The sequence below is a fragment of the Zophobas morio genome, unplaced genomic scaffold (assembly GCF_036711695.1).
Source record: "Zophobas morio isolate AGI-343-1 ecotype UQ-CSIRO unplaced genomic scaffold, CSIRO_AGI_Zmor_V1 ptg000108l, whole genome shotgun sequence".
NCBI classification, from domain to species: domain Eukaryota; kingdom Metazoa; phylum Arthropoda; class Insecta; order Coleoptera; family Tenebrionidae; genus Zophobas; species Zophobas morio.
This window is the reverse complement of record NW_026972213.1, coordinates 3164204-3185974: the sequence shown is the minus strand read 5'-3', so window position 1 is coordinate 3185974 and position 21771 is coordinate 3164204. Positions and strand designations below refer to the sequence as shown.

Below are 21771 nucleotides of genomic sequence, written 5' to 3'. Positions count from 1 at the left end.
AATTTGACCCTTTTCTGTAAATACTTAAAAAAAAACATAAGAAAAATTTTTACAAACAGTAAAACAATTGTTTAACACGGCATGAATTTTGCGTGCAATGTCAAGAAAAGAGTTATTAAGGATTGAAAATTACGCTCAAACATACATTGTTAGCTTTCTTGTTGAAATAAGAGACAGTAAAAAGAAGCTTCTAGCGGTTTCCGCGGCACAAACTTTTTCTTTTCTTTTTACTGCCTCATTTTCAGCGAAAGAAGTCGACAATGTGTCTGGTACGATTTCTAGATTTTTGTAAGCTGAAACCAGTGTTGAAAAATGCGTTCCGAAATTTCCTTAAACAATTGATATATTGATTTTTAAACATTCGTACGTGATGCAAACATTTTACTAAAATTAAAAAAAAGATGATAAATTGTTCTTCCCCTGGTTTATATACTTAGAGGTCATTTTGTAAGTAGACATCTAATTTTAGGTTTTTTCTCTTTTCTTGCTTGTTAATACGAAAATATGCCCATCGACTTCTCAAGATTTCCTTCCATTTATTGCCCCTTGAAGATCTTCTTGCACAGATGAAACTATAGAACCGAGTTTAATATTCCGGAATTATTTTAATCTTAAATATTCCTGTCGTTACAATAGAAATTAATTTTGAATTTTCCAACTTTAGATTTCATATGGGAATTTAAATATAAAATCAAACCTACTGTTCAGGGATTACAGTACAGTAATAAACTGACAGTTGAAAAAACTGGTCGAAGTTAAACTCATAAAAAAAATATGTTTATGCACTTTGCTTCGTAAAGCAAAATGAACTTTAATCATATCGTGACGTCATGATCAAGGCAATCCTGGTCACCATTATATCTACAATATGTAAGTACTTTTATATTTTAAGGAGGGAGGAATTATTTGGAATTTAGTGCGACAGAGAAATCGGAGAAAATTAGACGGATGTTCTATTTGATAGTTTTACAAAGCTAATATATGATCCTATTTTAAGAAAATACTAGAATATATATTATTTCCATAGTACTTATTTGAACGTTGTGGAATGAGTAAAATGAACTTTGTAATAACGCTTACTCAATTTATGAAGCAGTTAAAGCAGACAATATATCTAATAAAATATGAGAAATTAAAAAATCGCTTAAAAATTGTATGTACATATACATCCTGTCGTTTGACGCTTGCTTTAGTGGCTAAATACCGGCGCTTCACTTAATGGGTGCATACTACACACTAGTGAACATGCTGTTTTAAGACCATACGTCCACTGTTGGTGGATTAAGAGATCTTTTTATGGCACTATTGCAAGATATTAAAATGCGGTAAATGTGTCTACAAGTTGAACAGAAGTACAGGAAACCAATATGACCCCCATAATAATATTATAGTACCTAGCAACCGTAACTTTTTAAGTAGGAGCAGTAAATCTTTAGATCTTCATGAAAATATAATTGCATTCTTGAATGTTGTGCTATAAAACGATGTTCGTACCAGCATATGTTACATAGGCATAGTGAAATCAAATAACCAATTACATGTAAAGTAGCTATTAAGTGGATATGATTTTTTTGAGAATTATAGACATCAGAAAAATACACTTTTATAGCATGTTAGAGCCCGTTTGGTACTGTTGTGGTATATGTCTGATCTAAAATGAAATGACGTAAAATTTCACTGAACCTGAAACCTTGCTGGTAAAATTTGGTTTTCTTCACCGCCAAAATCATTTGGCGGCGATATGAATTAAAAAAAAATTAAACAAATATTTGCAAAATATGAAAGCTGCACTCAACAGGAAAATATCAACTCCCGTGTTTCCAATCCAAGAAAACAATTAGTTCCGGAGCCGCTCCGAGGCCCCTCCAATTATCGCCGGAATGAAAAAACACAAAATTAGCATTTTTATAATTGCTCTCGCAAATGAAGACGCCCATAATAAATGAAAAGGTCATTCGTTTAAACATCCAGACGTGCAATTCGACCTCTTGAGAACCAAACAAACACGTCCCGGAAAAACTTAATTAAAGCCGCACCAATTTCAGCGAAACGACACCTCGGGGATTGCTTCGGAATTACATTCAGATCCTCGGCAACAAATAAAAAGCCAAATATTTCATAAAATAACCGTTTATCCCTAATGGCCCTCTAACAATGCCGGTTCTAGTTTTATCCTTGAGAAGGAAATTATCCATCAAACGGCATCCTCCCTCCGCGATTTAGTTTTCTCGATATCAGCTTCTTCGCCGAGGCACATAAACTGTTTTATGATGCCTTCTCCCTTGGAGCTACCAACCGCGTAATTAGGATAAGTTTAATTAATCGCGTCAATCAAGAGTTACTGGCCACGTCAAATTGCTTCGACGGTCTGGAGCTTGCGCCCCATGGTGGTATTTAGGAGTAATGGGGCCTTTAACGGCCTCCTTGCCTACAACGAGATGATGATTAACCTGTTTTTGCCATCGGAATTTATTTGTTTGGTGAACCGTGGACCAAGTGATTACCACCCGATGGGCAGTTGCTAAAAGTGCCAGATGGATGAGGCAAGAGGCGGTGGAGTTAAAATCGACCCATTAATAATGAAACAATTAGAAGGAGCTCGCCTCCGGTGCACAGTTTACGTCCGGAAATGGTGACTGTTAGACTGCAGCAGTAGTTCTCAAACTTTTCCCAAAAGAAACCCTCTTCTGAAGACGAGAATTTTTTTGGCGACCACCTGATGTAGTTCCGGACTAAAAAGACAACCTGTGTAATTTTTGATTCAGCAAGGTGGAAAAGTAGTCGTGTTTATATTATTACATGCAAAAACTTGTTAGTGTAAAGGGATTGCAACCCACACTTTGGAAACCGCTGGATTACATGATCAAGAAAAAGAAGACTCTTAACACTGGTTTCAAAGTTCATAACAGTATTTTGTGGGCTGTGCGGAATTATAATACTTTTAAAGAGAATTCGCCCTCGGAAAAGTCGATTCATGCATATAAATTACAGCTGAAAATTTTCACTTCGACGCATTCATAAATCTAGGTGCTGCAAGGTATCAAATTTCGTAAAAATATGGAATATGAGCCAAACGGTGCATATATACAGCTGCCGTAATTCACCTGGGCCATAATTTCTAACAGGAGATTTAAACAACCTACGCCGGGTATATTCGTAAGTTAAAGTGTCAATAATGGCATTGTGGGGTGTAGGGTGCGGTTTGAAATTACGTGCTAGTATTGTTGGCTGAATTTACAACCGCAACAGAGAGGGCAACAGGTGTCTTATTTCGTAAATAACGTTAAAGGCGAAGTTGATGATGGAAGTAATATTTTAGAATAAGGTTTAGAATTGGCACTGTGGAAATATAAATGGCGCTTGAATTACAAAGCAAAGCAAAGGAAAGGGGGGGACTGATATTCTGTATGTACAGATAGAACTCGATAACTAAGTAATTGTCCGTGACGTACTACGTAATCTAAATCTTTTCCACAGAATATATCAATTCAAACAAATACTCTAAAAGTTATGTCTTCCAATCTACACTAAAAAGAATTAGAAGACAACAAGCAATTAACTCGATTGCTTAAAATCTTGGTATTCAAATAATTGTACTGCTATTTTAGTGTAATAAATTCCAATAAGATTAACTCATTTACTATGAATGGAATTTCATTAAATTTTCATACGATGCGATTATAAAATTATCAATGATTTAAATTAAATTAGCTACTGGTAGTATTGTTCCCTATAATAAAACAATAGACATTCCATTAATAAATTAAATACATGGATTGATTCTTTGTTAAAATAACCTTACAGCAGACTTATTTTCAGAGTTGATAGCCATTGAACAGACGACGTTTTCTTTCAATTTGAATTGCATTTCTATTAACAACTCCGCAAAAAAATTGAAGAAAAAAATTAAATTATAGAAACATTGCGTTTGCGTTTTTTTTTTACACCTTGTATACGTAAGAGTCACAAGATTTTGCTACAGGATTTCGCAAGACACATTTTAAAACAGTTTAGTTTACTTATGCAAATTTCATATTACAGCTATGTGTAAATTGCAGTTAACAATTTTATGTTTTATTAATAGTGTCTCAAGTACCAGTCTGTCTAAATTAATAAGCCATACGTCGCATATTATTCTTCATATTTTATGTAAGATTTACGTGATAGAAGTTTAAGTCGATGTCATCATATTTTTGCGGGGATGAATAGACACCGTTGGTGGACGTTTTACCATCTATACTCTAATTCTACAGTACATCTAGAATTTACAGTAGTCTATCCAATAGTTTGGGAGATTATTATCTACTTAATAAAATCGACAACAGATAGATAAAAGACAAATTCTAAAGAATCAAAAGTCACCTTTTCCCTTTTTTGGCTAACACTCACAGCTGCTACATTCTGAGGTTCTTTCTTTAGTATCAAAATTCAGTCAGTTTAAGCAATCAGTCGATATCTACAGCAGGGTGCGATAACGACACAAAATTATTAATATAGATCTACAGCTTTACAACTGCCATACATTGTGTACTGATCCACTTATTCAAATTTCCCACCTTAACGTACAACTATCAATTATAGCTTTGAAGAATCCGCCTCAAATAACAGGCAACAACGAAGAAGTAATAATTAGACGTAATCAAAGTGTGAGAATGGAATTCATGAAATTATAATGCTTCTTTTTTTCATCATTCATGACTCCAGACCATGTTTGTATGATATCTTCATAAACTAAAATATACTACTCTAAAAAATTAACGCACATTTTCTTTAATTATTGCCTGAAACCGTCTGATATCTTCAAGTTGTTTTTAGAATATTTGATCTTGCTATCTCTTAATGAAAATTATCATTTGTTTTCAATTCTTTCGATTTGTTTTTGATAGGTGCATGGAGTGTGACTGAAACAATCTGGAGTTTTTGTATGGAAATGCGTTGTTAAAATTCCTACGTTATTTATATATTCCAATATAATCCTTTGACGAACATTCTATTTTAGGTTTATTAAAAATATACCAACGTACACGGTTTATGAACAACCACAGTTTGATTCCTTTTCAGTAAACTGCAGCAAAAATAGTGTTTTGTCCAAGAAAAATGGAACCCTAAGAAGAAATTGTCATTAGAAGTTAATTACGTTGGCAATGTAATTCGAGTCGCTTGTTGGTCCCCGCAATTAAATTAACTTCTTCATTGTTGAAATTGTAACCAGTGTTTCTAGTTTTCTAGTCTAGTACTCCAAGAGTATTCCTCATCGATATTTCAGCAGAATGCAAAAATTTTAACATTTAGATTTTTGCATACCCAGTTTCAATTAGTGGGTTAATTTGACCATATAGTAAGCCCACAATGGTTGTTGTTACGTCTAACAATGCAAGACTATTCGCCTTTGAGTCACTAGCACAAAGAAGGAGAAAGCACCTAAGAATAGCATTCACGTAACAGTTAACTTATTTACACACATGAAAGTCAAAAAAAACGTCTCGTTAAGTTTGTGAAGCCAATTAGTAAAATGATGATGAACAGCTTGTCAACAATTTTAATAAGTGTTGTAAAAATTGTTATTTCACTGTTTGGACAGCAATTTTTCTAAGTGATTGTCACTATTCTCTCAGTGAAGTTAATAATTTAAAAAATATAAAAAATATCAACAGCATGTGGTAATAGATTACTCAAACTGGATCAAAAACAATCCAAGTGCCCTATTGTTCATATATACATATATTATTTAACAACGACACAAAAAAGAATTACATCCCACAAAATTACTGGTCATAGTCCCTAATACCAGTACCAGAAAACTCTTATTTTCGGTCACTCATTTTCTATGCTGATATAATAAAACTGTATATGACAACCAGATCGATCTACGTTCTAATTCTCCTTTTTGTACACGAGATTTCGCCGTGCTGTTGCCAATTCGTTAGCCGCAGTTGTCTTTTTTATCGTGCGATACTCACGACAGGGAATGCGAAAGACAGCTAAAACCTCAGCGACCTACATTTTATAATTTATCACGTAATAGTCATTTTGTATTTATTGGAGTTAGAATTGTATTTTAATATTGAAACCTAAAGGACAAGTGGATACGTTTTTTAAATTTTCATTTAATAGTGATTATATTTTTTCGTTATTTATAATCTTATCGTATTTCAAAATTCTTTATAACGTTTTTACAGTAATGGCCATGTTTATTAATGTTACTTTTGTTGTATAGTTAGTTTTAAAATTTTCAGCCAATAAGAATTTTTTTGAATTTCGAGAATTTTTGAATTTTAGGTTTTCTTTCAGACCACCATTACAAATCTAGTCGTTTTATTTACGTCCCAATCGCACCCATGAATTGTCACTCTTTCGTACTAAAATCTCAAAATTATTTTTTTTTGACTCACTTGTCACTTTTTTATAGTCAGATGTCGAAAATTTACTTTTGCGTCTTCGGCTTTGTGTTTTTGTCCAATATTTTTCAAAAAAAAAAGTTAAAAGCGTTTTTATTTTAACTGCACCTTTATTAAGTATGGCTATAAAACATAACAGTACCAACTTTACTTTTTTCAGTAGAAGAGCAACCACTTTGGTTTTTTTCAAATCTACAAGGATTTTCCTTCAGTAACGAAGAAAGATTTTTTAACCTCAAAACTATTTACATAACCAATTATTTTTCTGTGTGGTCGGCTAAAAATGGTGTGTGTATTTCGGCCAAAGAGAACTCTTTCGGCTTCATCTGATCTGAAGGCCTCGCCTATGCCTCAGCCTTAAACTTTAGATCGGCCGAAAAAGTTTTTCTTTATGATCTTGATACACAAATAACTATTTTAGGCGACGATTACAAATCTAGTCGTTTTACGTCGCCTATCACGTCCATGAAGTATCACTTTTTTGGAATGACTTGTACCTCTATGTACTCAGATCTCGAATGCGTCCTTGGTCTTGTGTTTTTGACTAATATTTTTTTAAATAAAAAAGGCAAAAGCCCTGTTATTTGAACTCCACCTTTATTGAATATCGGTATGACACATGATAGTACTAATTTTTTCCTTAGTGAAGGGGCAAAGTAGCATTTTGGTTTTATTAAATTAAATCTGCAGGACTTTTCCTCCAACAAGAAACAAAGATTTTCTAACCTCAAAACCCCTCACATAACCAATTATAAAAATAATACAGAAAACTGTACGGTCGCTTAAAAAATGTTGTGTGTGTCTAGGCGAAAAAGAACTTTTTCGGCCTCATTTGATTTGTAGGTCTCGGCCGTGACCTTCAGATTGGCCGAAACAGTCTGTTTTTCTTTATGGCCTTGATATACAAATAACTAATTTATTCCATAAATTAAAATTAAAATAAAAATATGTATTAACTGAAACGATATAGCATTTATGTGTCGCTTCAAAGATCTTTCATTTAAAAATCGGAGATTATCTGTCTAACAAAAATCGATACAGACGATAGACACACAAACTGAAACGGGAGATATTTTTTCGTACTTTACGGGTTATAAAATGTCGAAAAAACATGAAAGTAGGCAGTCGCCCGATTACAGTACTTCCTTGGCTTACTCTCAGGAAGTAAAAACTAAACCGAAATTTGAATTAGCTATTAAAATGACATGATAAATAGTAGATATAATTAAAAATATGAAATGGTGAACTGAACGTCTGAAATTCTTTTTAGAAACTCACGAAGATCTCTGCGATATTGTGTATTTAAAAAAGGCCAGCAGATAGATGTTTAAGACATGCCATGCATTCATCAGTAAGATATTTTATTATAATTTCTGGGCCAACTCAAACACCATGGATTTTCTTTTGTTGTTCTTAGTTTTTTTGACTTAAAAAGATAACCTGTCTGTTTCTATAACTAAATAACTTATTCGTCCCTACTTCATTCACACTTTGCTTCTATGATCAGCTCTTTAAATTTCTCTTTATAATGCTTGTGTATGTTGTAGCTTAGACTTAGAAAGTAACAGAGAATAAAAATTTTTATGTGTAGTAATCGGTAATCACAAATATTTTTACACGATTCTTTTAGATGCAAATATAAGATTTCAATTTTATATCAAAAAAAGGAGTGGGTTAATTTCTTGAAGCCATGTATAAAATCACCGCGATAACTCCTCCACTTACCGCATCGCATTGCATGGGAGCCGGCAGCTGCCTCACGGCCCCCCTTCCCAACGCCTCCCTCTTCCTTTGTGCGGAAAATAGCCTCAACTCCTTCCTCTCTTCATCGCTGAGGGCGTGACAATAGCGCACTTCGTTGTCGTGTGGCGGCAACTGCTGTAGGAGTTGCCTCACCCTGTACCTCTCTCCCACGGAGTTCACATACGGCACTTTGTCTTCAGGCAGGGCGCTGAAGTATAAGTGCACCTGAAAAAGACCAAATATTGCTTAGATTCTCATAATACCACGTCGAATAGCAGTAATGAGGGCCACCTGTCAAGAGCGTCCTCAGGTGTGAGTCGGAAGCGAGCAACAGGTAGAAGAGTCGCCCGGACGAACAACGAACACATGGAAATCGCAAGGGAAGAGAAAGGGAACGCGGGTTCCATGGGCCACTGCACCCAACAGGTGTGGTAGGTGGAGACGGACGGTTGGGTCCGCGAAAATTAGGGCACTCTGGTGGCTCGTAAAAAAGGCGGGGGCTGGAATCGGGGAGGTTTTTCCATGTAAACGGCTAAGCGGAATTGCGTTATGTTAGTTTTACACCTCGGCTTGATGGCTTGTGTTTTCAGTAAGTGAATTTATGCCAAGGGGCTGGGAAGTCGGGATTGGTGCGGGGAAACTTTAAGCAGGTACTTAGAACTTATTTCTGAGAATTTTCATCTGAATTAATTTCCTGCTTAATGTAGTGTATTTGCTGCGGGGATAAGCTAATGTCGATTTAAGCTGAAATAACAAACCTTCTTTTAAATTATTAAAAATTTAATTACTCAAATATGATTTTCCATATTTTATTAACTGTTGAAACTACAAAAGGTAGTTTTTCTTTAAACGGAAACGATTCCTAGCGTAAAATATATGGTCTTTCATTATTTGACATTTGATATATGGAATAATTATAGTACTGAACAAATCGATTGGAATTGCTGAGCTGGAATTAACATTTTGTTGATTTCCATTAATAAATGTTAAAAAATTGTAGATCATCAATAATAGTAAATTACATTCCGAGGAGTTATTCAAAAAATACTTATATAAAAATTGAAAAATTTATGGCTGCCTGTCAAGATTGTGACGAGGACCTAATCTTTGCCCTTATTATTTTTAACTTTCTTTAATGATGTACATATTTGTATCACAACTTAGTCTTGATGTTGTTTGCAGGTGATCTTAAGTTAGCAGGAATGTCATATTCTTTTACAGAAAAAAATTGTCGAAGATCTACGTATGATTATGGAGTTCTCTCCAAGTTTTATACCACCCTTTCTTACATTTATAAAAGGTCCACAAATATGTTACAATTTATTATAATAAACACAAAAGAATTTGTTAATATAGGCTATTTAAATGTTCTTTACCATGCCTATGTTAGGTCGGCTCTTGAACCTGGGTGTGTTCGATCTCCTTATTAAGTTTTATAATGTCAATTTCTCATTGCGTGAAAGTGTTGAAAGAAAGTTCTGCAAGTATCTATAATTTAAGAAAAATGAAGTCTGTCTAGAAAAAAATTGTCCATATAATAATGTGCTATCTAAATTCAAGCTTAATGTGATCACTAAACACGGTCTAGTAGGTATAACAAAAGAGTCAGAATATCATTATAAAATGAACGGACTTTTAAAGATACAAAAACTAAATCTTTTTATAAGATAAAAATATCTCTGTAATAAGAATAATACTGAAAATCTCTACGCTAGGAACTCTGTCACCAGCTCAGTTAGAGGCGAGTGAGTGCTCCGATAAATATGACACCAACCAACAAGGTTTCATTTATAAAATTTTGAAAACATGAACTCATAAATTACGTGAAAGTACATGAAACTTTGAATCTACTGAGCCTAATTGAATTTGCTGAGGATTCGAGTCACATGCTGCCTAGCCAATGGTGATGCTAGACTCGTTGGTCAACCGGGGATTACCCGGTTTTAATATTGCATCAGTTCGGTGATTCTAGTAATAATTAGATATTACATTTGAGTCGTTATTAAGATGTAAAATTAGTATTTCCGTGTTGCACGTGATAGAGGCAGATATTGATTTCTTCTACTTATATTCGGATACCCAAAAAAAAACAGCTTTAGTTGCACTGTAAATTCTCATGAATTTTACGTCTTAAATACGTTAATGATATCACGAGCAGATTTTTCGTCACATCGTTATTTTTAAATAGTTTTTTCCATTTGTTTTTTAATACAGAGTTGAAGTCTTGGTTTACTCCTTCTTTTGCCAAAAGTTCTTTACAGATAAACTGGAAGGTGGGATTTAAAATTAACAGTGGTTAAAACACCCGTTTTCAAATTACATATTTATGATATAACTAAACTACACAATGAGTGTTGGTTGTGTGAGTATGTAAATATAGTATATTTACAAATAATCGATGTGCATTCTGAGTGACAGGGATTGAGTGAAAATATTATAAGAAGAACATGTTGAGTCATCACAATATGTCACTTAGGTTTTGATCAATGGCGTATCATTTGTGTTCTGTTCCGGGGGTATTTTGAAAAATATATTTTTATATACAATATACTTTTTTAAAGTTTCATATAATGATTATACTTGTTTAAAGGCATGAATGAGGAACTGATTTCTATAAAGCACGAAAAAATCATAAACCACCTTTAAATCAGATCGCTCACATTAAATTATCACGAGGGTAGACGCAAACCTTAATAATAAAAATTACGCGGAACGAAAATGAGTGTATGCAGTGGCGAATGAAGGTTCTACCTTAGTTTGTTCAATAGAGAATTTACTAGAATGAGCATTATTTACTACTTAGTTTCATTTTGAGGTCGAGATAAAATATACGTTTTTAATCGGTTCATGACCTGAATTAAACTTATCAATTCCCAACCGGAAATAGCAGTAAAGTAAACGTTTACAACACAACTACGGCCTTGTTACTTCAAGTATATCTAAAAGCCCTACAGGGCAAATGACAGGCAATAATTTACGCTCCAAACCACTATTTTGAGCTTCGATACGCATTTAAAGACATTGCAATTAAAGCGTAAACGTAAGGTTGGCAATTAATCCGTCAAGGAATTGCATCCGAGGTGCAATATATTAAGCCACGGTTACGCTTCTTTAGTCTTCCTTAAACGTTTTTTCTTTTTTTTTTTAGAGGAAGTCAAGAGCTATTACCATATCATCTGACAATGGTAATTTATGGGCTATTACGAGTCGTGGAGTCTTCCAGTAGAGATTTCAATTCCTTCAATTTATTAAAGCAGGATGTTAATTTCAAATTGCAGTTAAAGGCTTATTATGGTAGAGATACGTAAATTCCGTTGGTTATGATTGGATCCTTCTGAGATTTAACAAGGTGTACTTACGGCAAAGATCTCCAGTGCGGTAATCCTTTAAAATCGTTTAGTTTACCGCAAAAGAGTTGTTATAATTCTTGGTAATTATCCTTGATTACCATTTCTGGATTCATGAAACATCAAACTGGATACTGTTAGATCATTTATAAATAAATGCGAACTCTTAGTGGCGTGCTGCGTCAACATATTTGGTTTCTACCGTTCTCAGATAAACTGGAAATCTTGGAAACGCGACTTTAATCAATTATTTACGTTTATGAAGATACCCGTTTCGCAGTGTGAATCCTCATTGAAACATCACGAGTTGGCTTTAATGAACTGCCTTACATTTGTTATTCCACCATTAGCTTACAACTTCCCGGTTTATTATCTTTGATAACACACGTACCGCGCCAATAAAAACCCAAGTTATAAAAATAATCTACCCTCCCATATTTCGGCCCCTTAATGCCTCCAGCCTGATAAAGAAAACCCGCTCAAGAATTTAATTAAAATGAAATAGAAGTAATAAAAAAACGTAGCACGCATCCTGTCAGGTCATATTCCAAGAATCGTCCTTTACGACCCCGTAAATCAGTTTTTATCAAACGCCCTATAAAAGTGCCACAATGCTAGGACGCGACGACTTGCTCTATTTTCACATCGAAAGATAACTGTCAATATTTTCCCAAGTTAAGACCGACTGCCGTGATAATGGAATAAAAGGATAGTCTGGAGCTTTTATTCCAACGTTTATGGTTATGGCCACCGGAGGGCAGTTATGAGCTATTCTAGGGTCGTTTACGTTCAGCACGCGTACAAACATAGAGCAAAAGTCCGTCATAATGAAACGGGGCTAAATGTAATCATAATTGTGCTTATTCAGCAGAATATAGAGCAAATGAGTGAAAATTTCGGGCTAATTTAATTTGGCGGGCTTAGGAAAACAAAGGAGAAGTTTCAACAAAATATTTCAGGAGGAAGGAAGTTTTTTCTTGTTGGTTATTAGACTGTTAAAAATGATTTTTATTGAATTTAATTTTATAATTATTTTACTATGTATTATAAAGTAAATCTTTTCAGAAATATCAAGCAAGTTGCCAGAGGGCGAATAAAGGTAACTGGAATCCTAAAAAAAAGTCAAGTATTGGGTCGATTGTGTTTCTTCTTGAATTAAATGAGTCATGAATGTTATGGCGAATGCTCATTTAGAAATATATACTAATCTGAAAATTCTTTGAAGAGGCCAACTTTCGGGCTTCCTTTTTTTAGTTTTTGTGATGTAAAAACACTTGAGCTTTGAAATACAGCACAAACAAGTTACTGTTTAATTAGCAGCATAGTTACAACGGATGATTAGTAAGACCTTCAAACATCGACGTTTTTGTTAACAACACGTTATGGAGTGTAAATTTATACCCTAGAAAAAATATGTGAAAATTATGCATTCATTATGCGATGAATTTTATACACAGAGAAAAAACTAATATTCACTACAACTGTCTCAACACTGCCAGTCATTGCACTGCATTATTTCCTCAAGACACTCTTGTTGTTCCACTGAGTTGGCATATTTCTAACTTGTAATGGTCAGCAGGAGGTTGAAAAAATTAATTTCTGTCCGAACTAGACTAAGTACATTCCAAACCAGAAATACTTTGACCCTTAGTTTGAGCAACAGATTGTCAGTGGTGAAAAATTGAAATTAAATTGCCCTCATTCATCAACAGCTCTACTAACCAGTTCGCTTATTCACACTACGACAAGTTTCTTAATTCCTACCTTTACCACTTTCTTCATGTATTCCCATTACTGTGCATAATGAATCGCTTGTTTATATTGCCGTAAATTGACCAGAACTGAGGTGCGTCAACATTAACGTAACGCATGCATAATCCGTAATAGATAATAGATTAGCTCATGAGAATCCAACATGTGGATCTAGCTGTATTCGGGACTATGCTAATGACCTCTGGCTAAGAAAAAACCATAAATCGTACGCATGCCGCTTAATATCTTCGAATAATTTCTAGAACAGATGAGATGTTTTTGATGTAAAAAATATGCCTCATCATTTTATTAGAAGCGACTTGTTTGTAGTATTTTCTTAGAAACAGGCAATTATCAGCTTTTTTCTTGGTCATGATAAGCAAAAATTTTAATATGTAAATTTTTGATTTTTTACGTGCGATTATAATTTCCGGGTATCACGTCGTGGAATGGCAAAAAAGCAATAACGAGGGCCCGGAGAGTAAAACACAATGTGCGGTCTGGAAATTTGACATGAGGTTTGAATAACTAGACGTGTGAGTTAATAACTAATAAAATATATTCAAAATAAAAACAAAGTTACAGTAATGATTATTGTAAAAGATTTTGGGAGTAATTCTTGTACATGGAAGAGTAGTTTCTGAGATACAAATTCTAGCTCAAATTACTGCATTCAATTTTTCGATTTCTATAAAAAAACATAAATATAAAACCTCAGAACTGAATAATTCTGAGAAACATTTCTAATTAAACAGTAAACATTTTGCATGTTTAATGGGATATTAAATTTAAATTTGAAACTTTGTATACGAAAAAATAAGAGTTACAACAGTACATTTTTGGCATTTACGATTTTTAGATGGTGATGTCCCGCCGACTCAGGAAGTTAGAAATACAAACCTGTACACAAAAATGCTAACTGACAATGATTCTATTTGACACAGTTCTTATGCTCCTTTCTCCTAAATGTAGATATAAAATATAGTTTAGAAAATTGTTATTTGGATGGTAAGTAGTATTTAAACATAAATTGTACAATTTTTAACATTTTTTTTAACCTAAACAGGAAAAAAAAACTTGAATACACCAAAACTGTATTTTTTTCATTGATTATTCAATTTTTAGCAATAATTGATAGATGTTTATTAACTGTTAATTTGAAAGTACGTGAAATATATATCTAGGCAGGTTATTCATGCCCGAATCGTACCCACTGCAAGGCAAGTATCTCTAGAACTTATGTATCACTCTTATACCAAACAGAGAATACCGGTAGTTTAATTTTTGCAAAATTTTGAAAATATTGTCAGGAGGAAATTTTTTACACTAAAAATATAAAACAGGCTTAAAATAGAGTTAAATGATTTACAGTGACTGCAAAATGGAGTGCCTCGTTAGCCGTTCCACAAAACAATTTTATCTGTGAAACTCAAATTATGGTGGATGCGCTGGGATTAATATGTAATGATTATAACGACACTACAATTTACACAATAATGGTGTCTGCGGATTTTCATTTTATCTATTTCCAGTTTTCATGTAGCAGTAAGTTTAAACTTGCCATCATAACTTATCAATAAAATATATGCAGTAGTTAATTTGTGGTAATGTGGAACCATAAAAGCAACAATGATGCGTTATATACCTCATATACGATGATAGAGTATGCACCATTTCAGTAAATTACCGCTCACAGATAATGCAAATTTTAGCAATTACCAACTAATCATGATCTCTATATTCAACGCCGAAAACGATAAAGCCGAACCGACGTTATCAAAATTCACAGCAATTATAACAAATTTAATATCCAACACACACTCCACGCAAAATCGATGCATTATCTACTGCATAATACATGATGGACATAAAATAAAGCAAAACACCTAATAACAGTTGCAACCATCGCCTCTTTTAAATTTAATAACGTGAACAGGTAATATCGTGAGCTTTCAGCTTTATCACCCAATAAAAGCAAATAATAAAAATGATGCTACAATAAACCAGTATGACAGGAAAACGCAATCACATTAGCGACAAACTAATAAATTATCGAACCGTTATCTCCAACATCTTGTCCATAATCGTATCGTGTAAACAGCTAAAATATTGTACATTCAGAGTGGCTGTTAAGAGCCACCAATCACCCCGCCATTATCAAAATTACATTAGTTTGATGAAAGTGATCCTTTCGTGTTTAGTTGGTGTAAATTTTAGGGTTGGTAATCGTGACAAGAGGGCGATAGCTTCATCATTCTTGGCAAAAACGTTGCGCTACCAGTTTAATCTAATTTAGTCGAGCGTTTTTCTAAAGTAAACAGGTAGAGGTAAAATAGCCGAGGTAGCAAGGAGTTCCTGAAAGATGCTATCAGCGTGTTGATAATACGTATAATTTTGTGTTTAATCTATTCGTTTCATCATGAAGACTGTATTAAACTAAATTAGAAAAAGTGTACTAGGTGTAGCAATTTCTAAATTTAGAATTAACGACTGGTATAGCAAAAGTGTGTCTAATATTTTCCTTATATAGAACAGCTAAACCATAAAATATATTACCGAAGACATTGCTAGCAAAAGTCACACTTTCTAATAAACGAATCGGATGATATGTGGTAGTAGTAATTGTGATAAACAATTCATTTTTTTACATATTTCGTACCCAGTTGATAATATTTCTAAACTATTGAGCATTAAATATTCCAATTTTTTTGAAATTTTCAAACCATGCGCCAAAGGACCACAAAAATTGCGTGCGTTTCTTTAACATCGAATTTTTTCATATTCTAGAAACAATGAAACTTCCCGAAAATATGAAATTCGTCAAAACATACGTTCGTAAGTCAAATTTAAATAAAAATGACGTCAAAATATTCAAGATACAGTAACTTTGATATTGACCTGAACCGAAGATAATCTAGTTAAATTCTGATCTTTCAGAAGATATGTGAAATAAAAAGTTCTTAAAATTAAAAAAAAAGAGGCACTAAATCAGAGTTTTCGGTATTGTTATTTTTGTAGAAACAGGTTTAAGCATGTGGAAAAAAATCAAATCTAAGGGTTTGTAATATCGCCGCATACCACTTCACTTCGACCACTGCTTATTACTGCTTTTTATGATCTCAAATTATACCTCGTATTTCACCTTTTTTTCAAAACCATGTAGATATCTGTAACCAGTGCATAACAACCGTCTCTGCCTCTTGAAGGCCTATCCGAAAGTGAAACTCAGGTTATATTTACAACTTTCTTCGTGCGGTAGCGACCAAAAAACGTCTTAATTACGTATCTACATCCCCGTTTTTTTCATCACTGACGTCACGCGTTCGGAATCTGCCATTAGCGCGAATTACTGTTGGAAATCCGGCTTAATGGCAGTGGAACACGAGCAGTTTTAATGATGGATAAGAGTCCGATCGGCGAACGGAATTAAATTAGATGCTTTGTACCTATCGGCCATTTTCTGTTTAACAACGCACCGATACAAACTGTATGCTAATTCAGCGATGTTTGATCAGAGCCTAATTTGAATAAGAGCAGTTTCCTGGTGATATCGACGGACCACACTGAGTCCGAGTCGCATTTTTCAGCGTCGACCTCACGATTCCAATTTACATCGCTGTTCTCTTATTATTCTCAAATAATTGTTATAATATGCATTTACATTAAATGGAAGCACGATTTGTGGCCAGCGCTTCTGAACGTGGAGGTTTCCGGATGGGATAAGGCAATCTGGTGAGGTCACGAAGAGAAGAGTTTCCGCTTGGACAGTGAGGATGTGGAGTGGAAGCTAGTTTTGACGCGTTTGGTAATTAGGGATTTGAATGGTGGCTGCCACGGTGGTCTTTGGGGTCCCACAATTAAGCGCTCTCTGAAGGCGATAAGCTGAATCTGCTGATTAATTGCGCTGTCAACGAGAGCCGTGCACTGATAATCAGCCTGAAACACATGAGGTTAATAACGAGCGAAATGAGCTCGAACCAGTATCACCAAAGTGGAAAATCTGGAATTACTCGTTGAAATGATGGTTTAGATAAAATGTGTTGAAGAAGTCTTTGGAAGTTTATCTACAAAATTAAAAAAAAGTGAAGCAAAACTACGACAAACGCAAGACTAGCTCCAATGGTCCTAAAGCTATTTACTCTATTAGAACTCCGAAGTTTCGTTGAATTCCCAAGCGGGTCTATCAATTACAATACCTACACTAGCTGGGCACAACTTTGGTCGTTATAATATAACTTTCCCAGGAGAGTTACTATTGGCAAAGTTAAGTCAACATAAGGGTACCACTTCAGATGATCTACATGGAAAGCTCAAAAAATGGTCAGTGTCTATCTGCAAATCTGCACATAATTTAATGACAGTCGTTCGTTACCAGTCGATTGCCTGAAGATTGGAGGAAGGCTGGTGATGGTGAAATCGATCTTCAAAAGAGAAAATACATTCAATTATTGTTCGAGTGGCGAGCTGAGTGTCACTAGTTCATGTTACAGACTCTACAAGATAACATTATGCAGTTGTAGAGTTGGTGTTTCAATGGATTCCGAGAATCGCAGTTTTATTGTACTGTTCAGTCCAAAAATAGGTCTTCCTGAATGGTCTCGTATTGACTAGTACAAACGGTCGGGTGGATTTGGAATTCATAATAACTTCAAATTTATCTTGAACTACTCATGTATTGAAAGTACTTAAGACAGCTAATTCGCTAGTATTTTTATTACAGAAGGCATGTAAAAACGATTCTTGGATACCACATTAAAAGCGCAGTTCGCTAATAGCGTTCAATGAAGAGTACTCATTTTCCATATTGAAACAGGTGCTCTCGCCTGTCTTATTCTGCACGTCTTAGTAGAAATTCTTTACCAATTTTAAAGCAGTAAGAGGTCATTTACACAAATCTTTCGAGGTACGAATACTTTCTAAAATCTGTCGATATTGGAGATCCAAAAGATTCGTACCAAGGCGAGGTAATATTTTATTTCTTTAAGGGAGAGATTTGAGATCTGGAAGGAATTACCTGAAAAAGTGATCTAAAGTGGTATATTGATAATAATTTTAAGATTAAATTTGATAAGTGCTACGATAAAATGTAATTGAAACTGCTGATATTCGTAATAATGAAATGTTTGGAACTTTATTTTTATATGACAAAGGCAACACAAAATATTCGCTTTGAGGTCCTAAGTACGTTTGAATGATTTTTAGCTATTTGTTCTACAGAACAAATTACTGTGAAAATCTTGGTGTATATTAAAATTAATATGTAGCTGCTAATTTCATCAAAAACTTAGTAATTTCATCTCAAAATGTTGCTAAATATGCATGTAGATTTTTGGATAAATAAATCAAAATTTGTACAACAAAATTTTACAATTCATCTTAAAAAGTGCAAAACCAACTGCCACATAACTTTCCAGAAGTACTGGGGACATAGTATAGTGGTCATAACTAGTGTAGCACTATACATATAAAAAAAATTTCACCTGAGGAATACAGGCTGTTCCAGATAAAACTCCGCGGCCTTATATCTTGAAAACGAATACGAATATCCCGTTATTCCTTTTAGGTTGAAGATGAAGCTACTAACGTCAGAAATCTTGGACTAACACAATATTTCTTTGTTTGTCGAAGATGGTTGAAGTTTTACGTCCCAAGCGTAAGTGAAGAAAGTATTGTAATCGAGTCGATGGAGCGATTTGCTACTTTAATGTTTTCCCTACATTTCATGATCTCTACACTACGAAAAAAGTGTTCAAATCTTTTTTGAAATTGTTGATATCAAATATCAATTAGATTTTTTAGCACAGAAAAATTAGAATTTTTGACTTGCATCATGTTTATAAAATTTCATTTTTTAAGAAAAAAATTCCATTTCCCAAAAAACGTAACTACGACAGTATAATTTTTTCGTTGTTTAGATATTGGAGAATCCTGTACCTTACGTTATTAAGTTCTTATTTAAACCGTTACCTAAGGACAAGTGCACTCCAAACAAGTTGTAAATAAGTGTGTTTTCGTAACATAATGTATTCGAATCATAGAAAGTGGCGGAGTGTCGGTGCTTATCTAATATTTGTTTTAATAAATAAGTAAATAAATAAATGTTTATTGTATTCAACAGGCTCTTCCCTAATTAAAGAATACCAATTATAAGAGGGTGAGAATTCAGTAGAAAATTAAATTTACAGAATGTGTCAAATAAAGTACCATACTTTTCAGCGCTCAAAGAAGGAGGTATGTAAATCAGAATTAAATTTAGTACACAGTTGTGATGAGACAACTTGATACCAACAAGGTCGACGGATGGTAAGGAAAAAAATGAACATGGTGAAGATTTAAGCGTACGTATGGATGAATTGATGGCGAACACGCCTCGTCCTCTGGATATCTTTAAGATGTCAAATTTTCTATCAGAGCGGAATACTTTATAAAATTCGGAGAATATACTTCAAAGTCAGATATACTGGAATCAAGCCATATTTTGTTAAGTAGAACTACGTTATGAAACTTGTCTAAAACATTTAGATAAAATGAAGATAGCTTCCCTTTTATGCTCCGAACATTTTGGTAATAAAAATTTATCATCAGAATGAGAATTTGAATTAATGGATAAAGCATCAAAGAAAGTGCTTGTATTTATTTGCTATACCAACAGGATCTTCAGCATTAACAATTTTACCAGATGTTAAACTTACTGGAATCACAAAAAGATCGCTTTTGACTTTAGCCACAGCATATTTGTACGCAAAGTACTTCTGTACATCCCAAGCAGCATGACCGTATTTAACATCTCACTTTTGATTTTTAAGATGTCCTTTCACCGAGTGTTTATCGCTACACAAGGGACAGCTAATGTTATTTTTGCAACTATTTAATGTATAGAGTTTATCATAAATGACAGTTCGCAAAATAGTAGTTTTTTAATTTTTCAAAGAAGCAGGATTTGTTGAACAGTACTTAAGGGGCGAGGGAAGTCCGGTCGAAATACCTTCGACCAATTTTGTATTCTGATAATAGAAGTTCTATTCTACGACTAGCTCGCAGCTCGGATTTAGCGTCCTTAGATTTATTTTTGCGGTAATATATACAAAATTTGGCGCATTTGCAATCATTGCATTATTTAGGAAATAAAAAAAAAAATAATTAGGAATATTTGTACTTTTTTAACATGTGATACTTTATTGGAATCACACGAAATAAACACTTGTGTTTTATACCTATAATTATAATCACAACTTAATGATGTATCAAAATTTGTTAAAAAATATATGTTACAATTAAAACACAAAGGTTTGCGTAGAGACGCAACGACATTATCATATTTGTAATGTACTAAATTAAGCTTCACCCTTCAAGCTAAAAACAGCAGCAGCTAGAACACCCTAATAACATATAACATCTTTCTTTAGCTGACGTTTATATTTTTGTTTATTTTTGATAATTTCTTAGGTGTGAGAAAAGTGTGTTACATGCTAAACAAAACACTTCGATTTTTATAATCTATCAACATGGTGCAGTATAAGAAAAAAAGCCATAAAAATGTGTCTATGTATTTGAGAAACACTTATTACATCGTGTTTGTAGGACACCAAGAATTTGTTCATAAAAAGAAGGTGACCGAAAGCAAATTTTGGAAAATAAGCTTCATTTAAAAATTCTGCTTATTTTTTTGTCATTTTAAAAATGAAACTAGCCTAATTGTCGAAGAAGTTAAAACTACAGGACACGAGAAGTGTAATAGTGCCGCGTAACACGTGGAAATTGGTACAAGGATCTAAGTAATAATAATAATAAATATGCCTATTTTTAATTCTGATTAAAAAGCGAGTGGATTGGGACCATGATATGTCCCGAATTACTGTGGTTTCAATAAAACCTCTTTTAGCCTGTGGCAACCCACTACTGAACTCATACAAGAGTTTCAACGCTGTAACAACCCGACCCCTGAAATACTGTGTTTTTGCTGAAAAGGAGTTAATGGTGTTTACGCTTCCAAACGCACTAAAACAGTCGTACATTAATACGGCAATATTTTTAAAGGATTAATCACGCCAAAAAAAAATATACATAGTCAGAGAGCTCAACTCACTCCCGTAACATAAAATTGCACGATCACATCCGGTTCAATCAGAATAAACACAGTAAAGATAGGAAGATTAGTTCGTGAGCAAAGTAGATCTGCACATTGATCAGAAAAGTCCGAAAGACGGTTCGCTGGAAGATTCTTTATGCATTTCAAGCAACATTATTTTAATGGCATGCAATTCATGATGGGTTGGAAGTATCGAAAATGTGTGGCGTAGCCGATTTTATGGACAATCCGAATTAACTCAGTTACGTTTCCACATCTGCAGCAAACAAATAGCCTCCGAGGTCTTTTATCAAGTGCGTCTGTTTGTTTGTAAACTGGACTCAATTAGAAGCCAGTTAGCATCTGCAACTCTGTTAACAAGTAACTTACGCAATGTTAGGTATATTTTGAGAAATTCAATTTAATTGAATACTAGATAATTTCGAAGTAATTCCTAGGTCAA

General features: G+C 33.9%; 1 protein-coding gene across 7 annotated transcripts in view; it reads right to left on the bottom strand.

The window, feature by feature from the left end:
• The window catches only part of LOC135144785 (protein prickle-like), an 889236-nt gene that overhangs the window by 9811 nt on the left and 857654 nt on the right, over positions 1–21771 (bottom strand). For all 7 annotated transcript variants that reach the window (XM_064076865.1, XM_064076863.1, XM_064076864.1 and 4 more), the window contains one exon: positions 8124–8366. In XM_064076865.1, coding sequence (XP_063932935.1) covers positions 8124–8366 — 243 coding nt within the window. The remainder of the gene's footprint in view (positions 1–8123; positions 8367–21771) is intronic.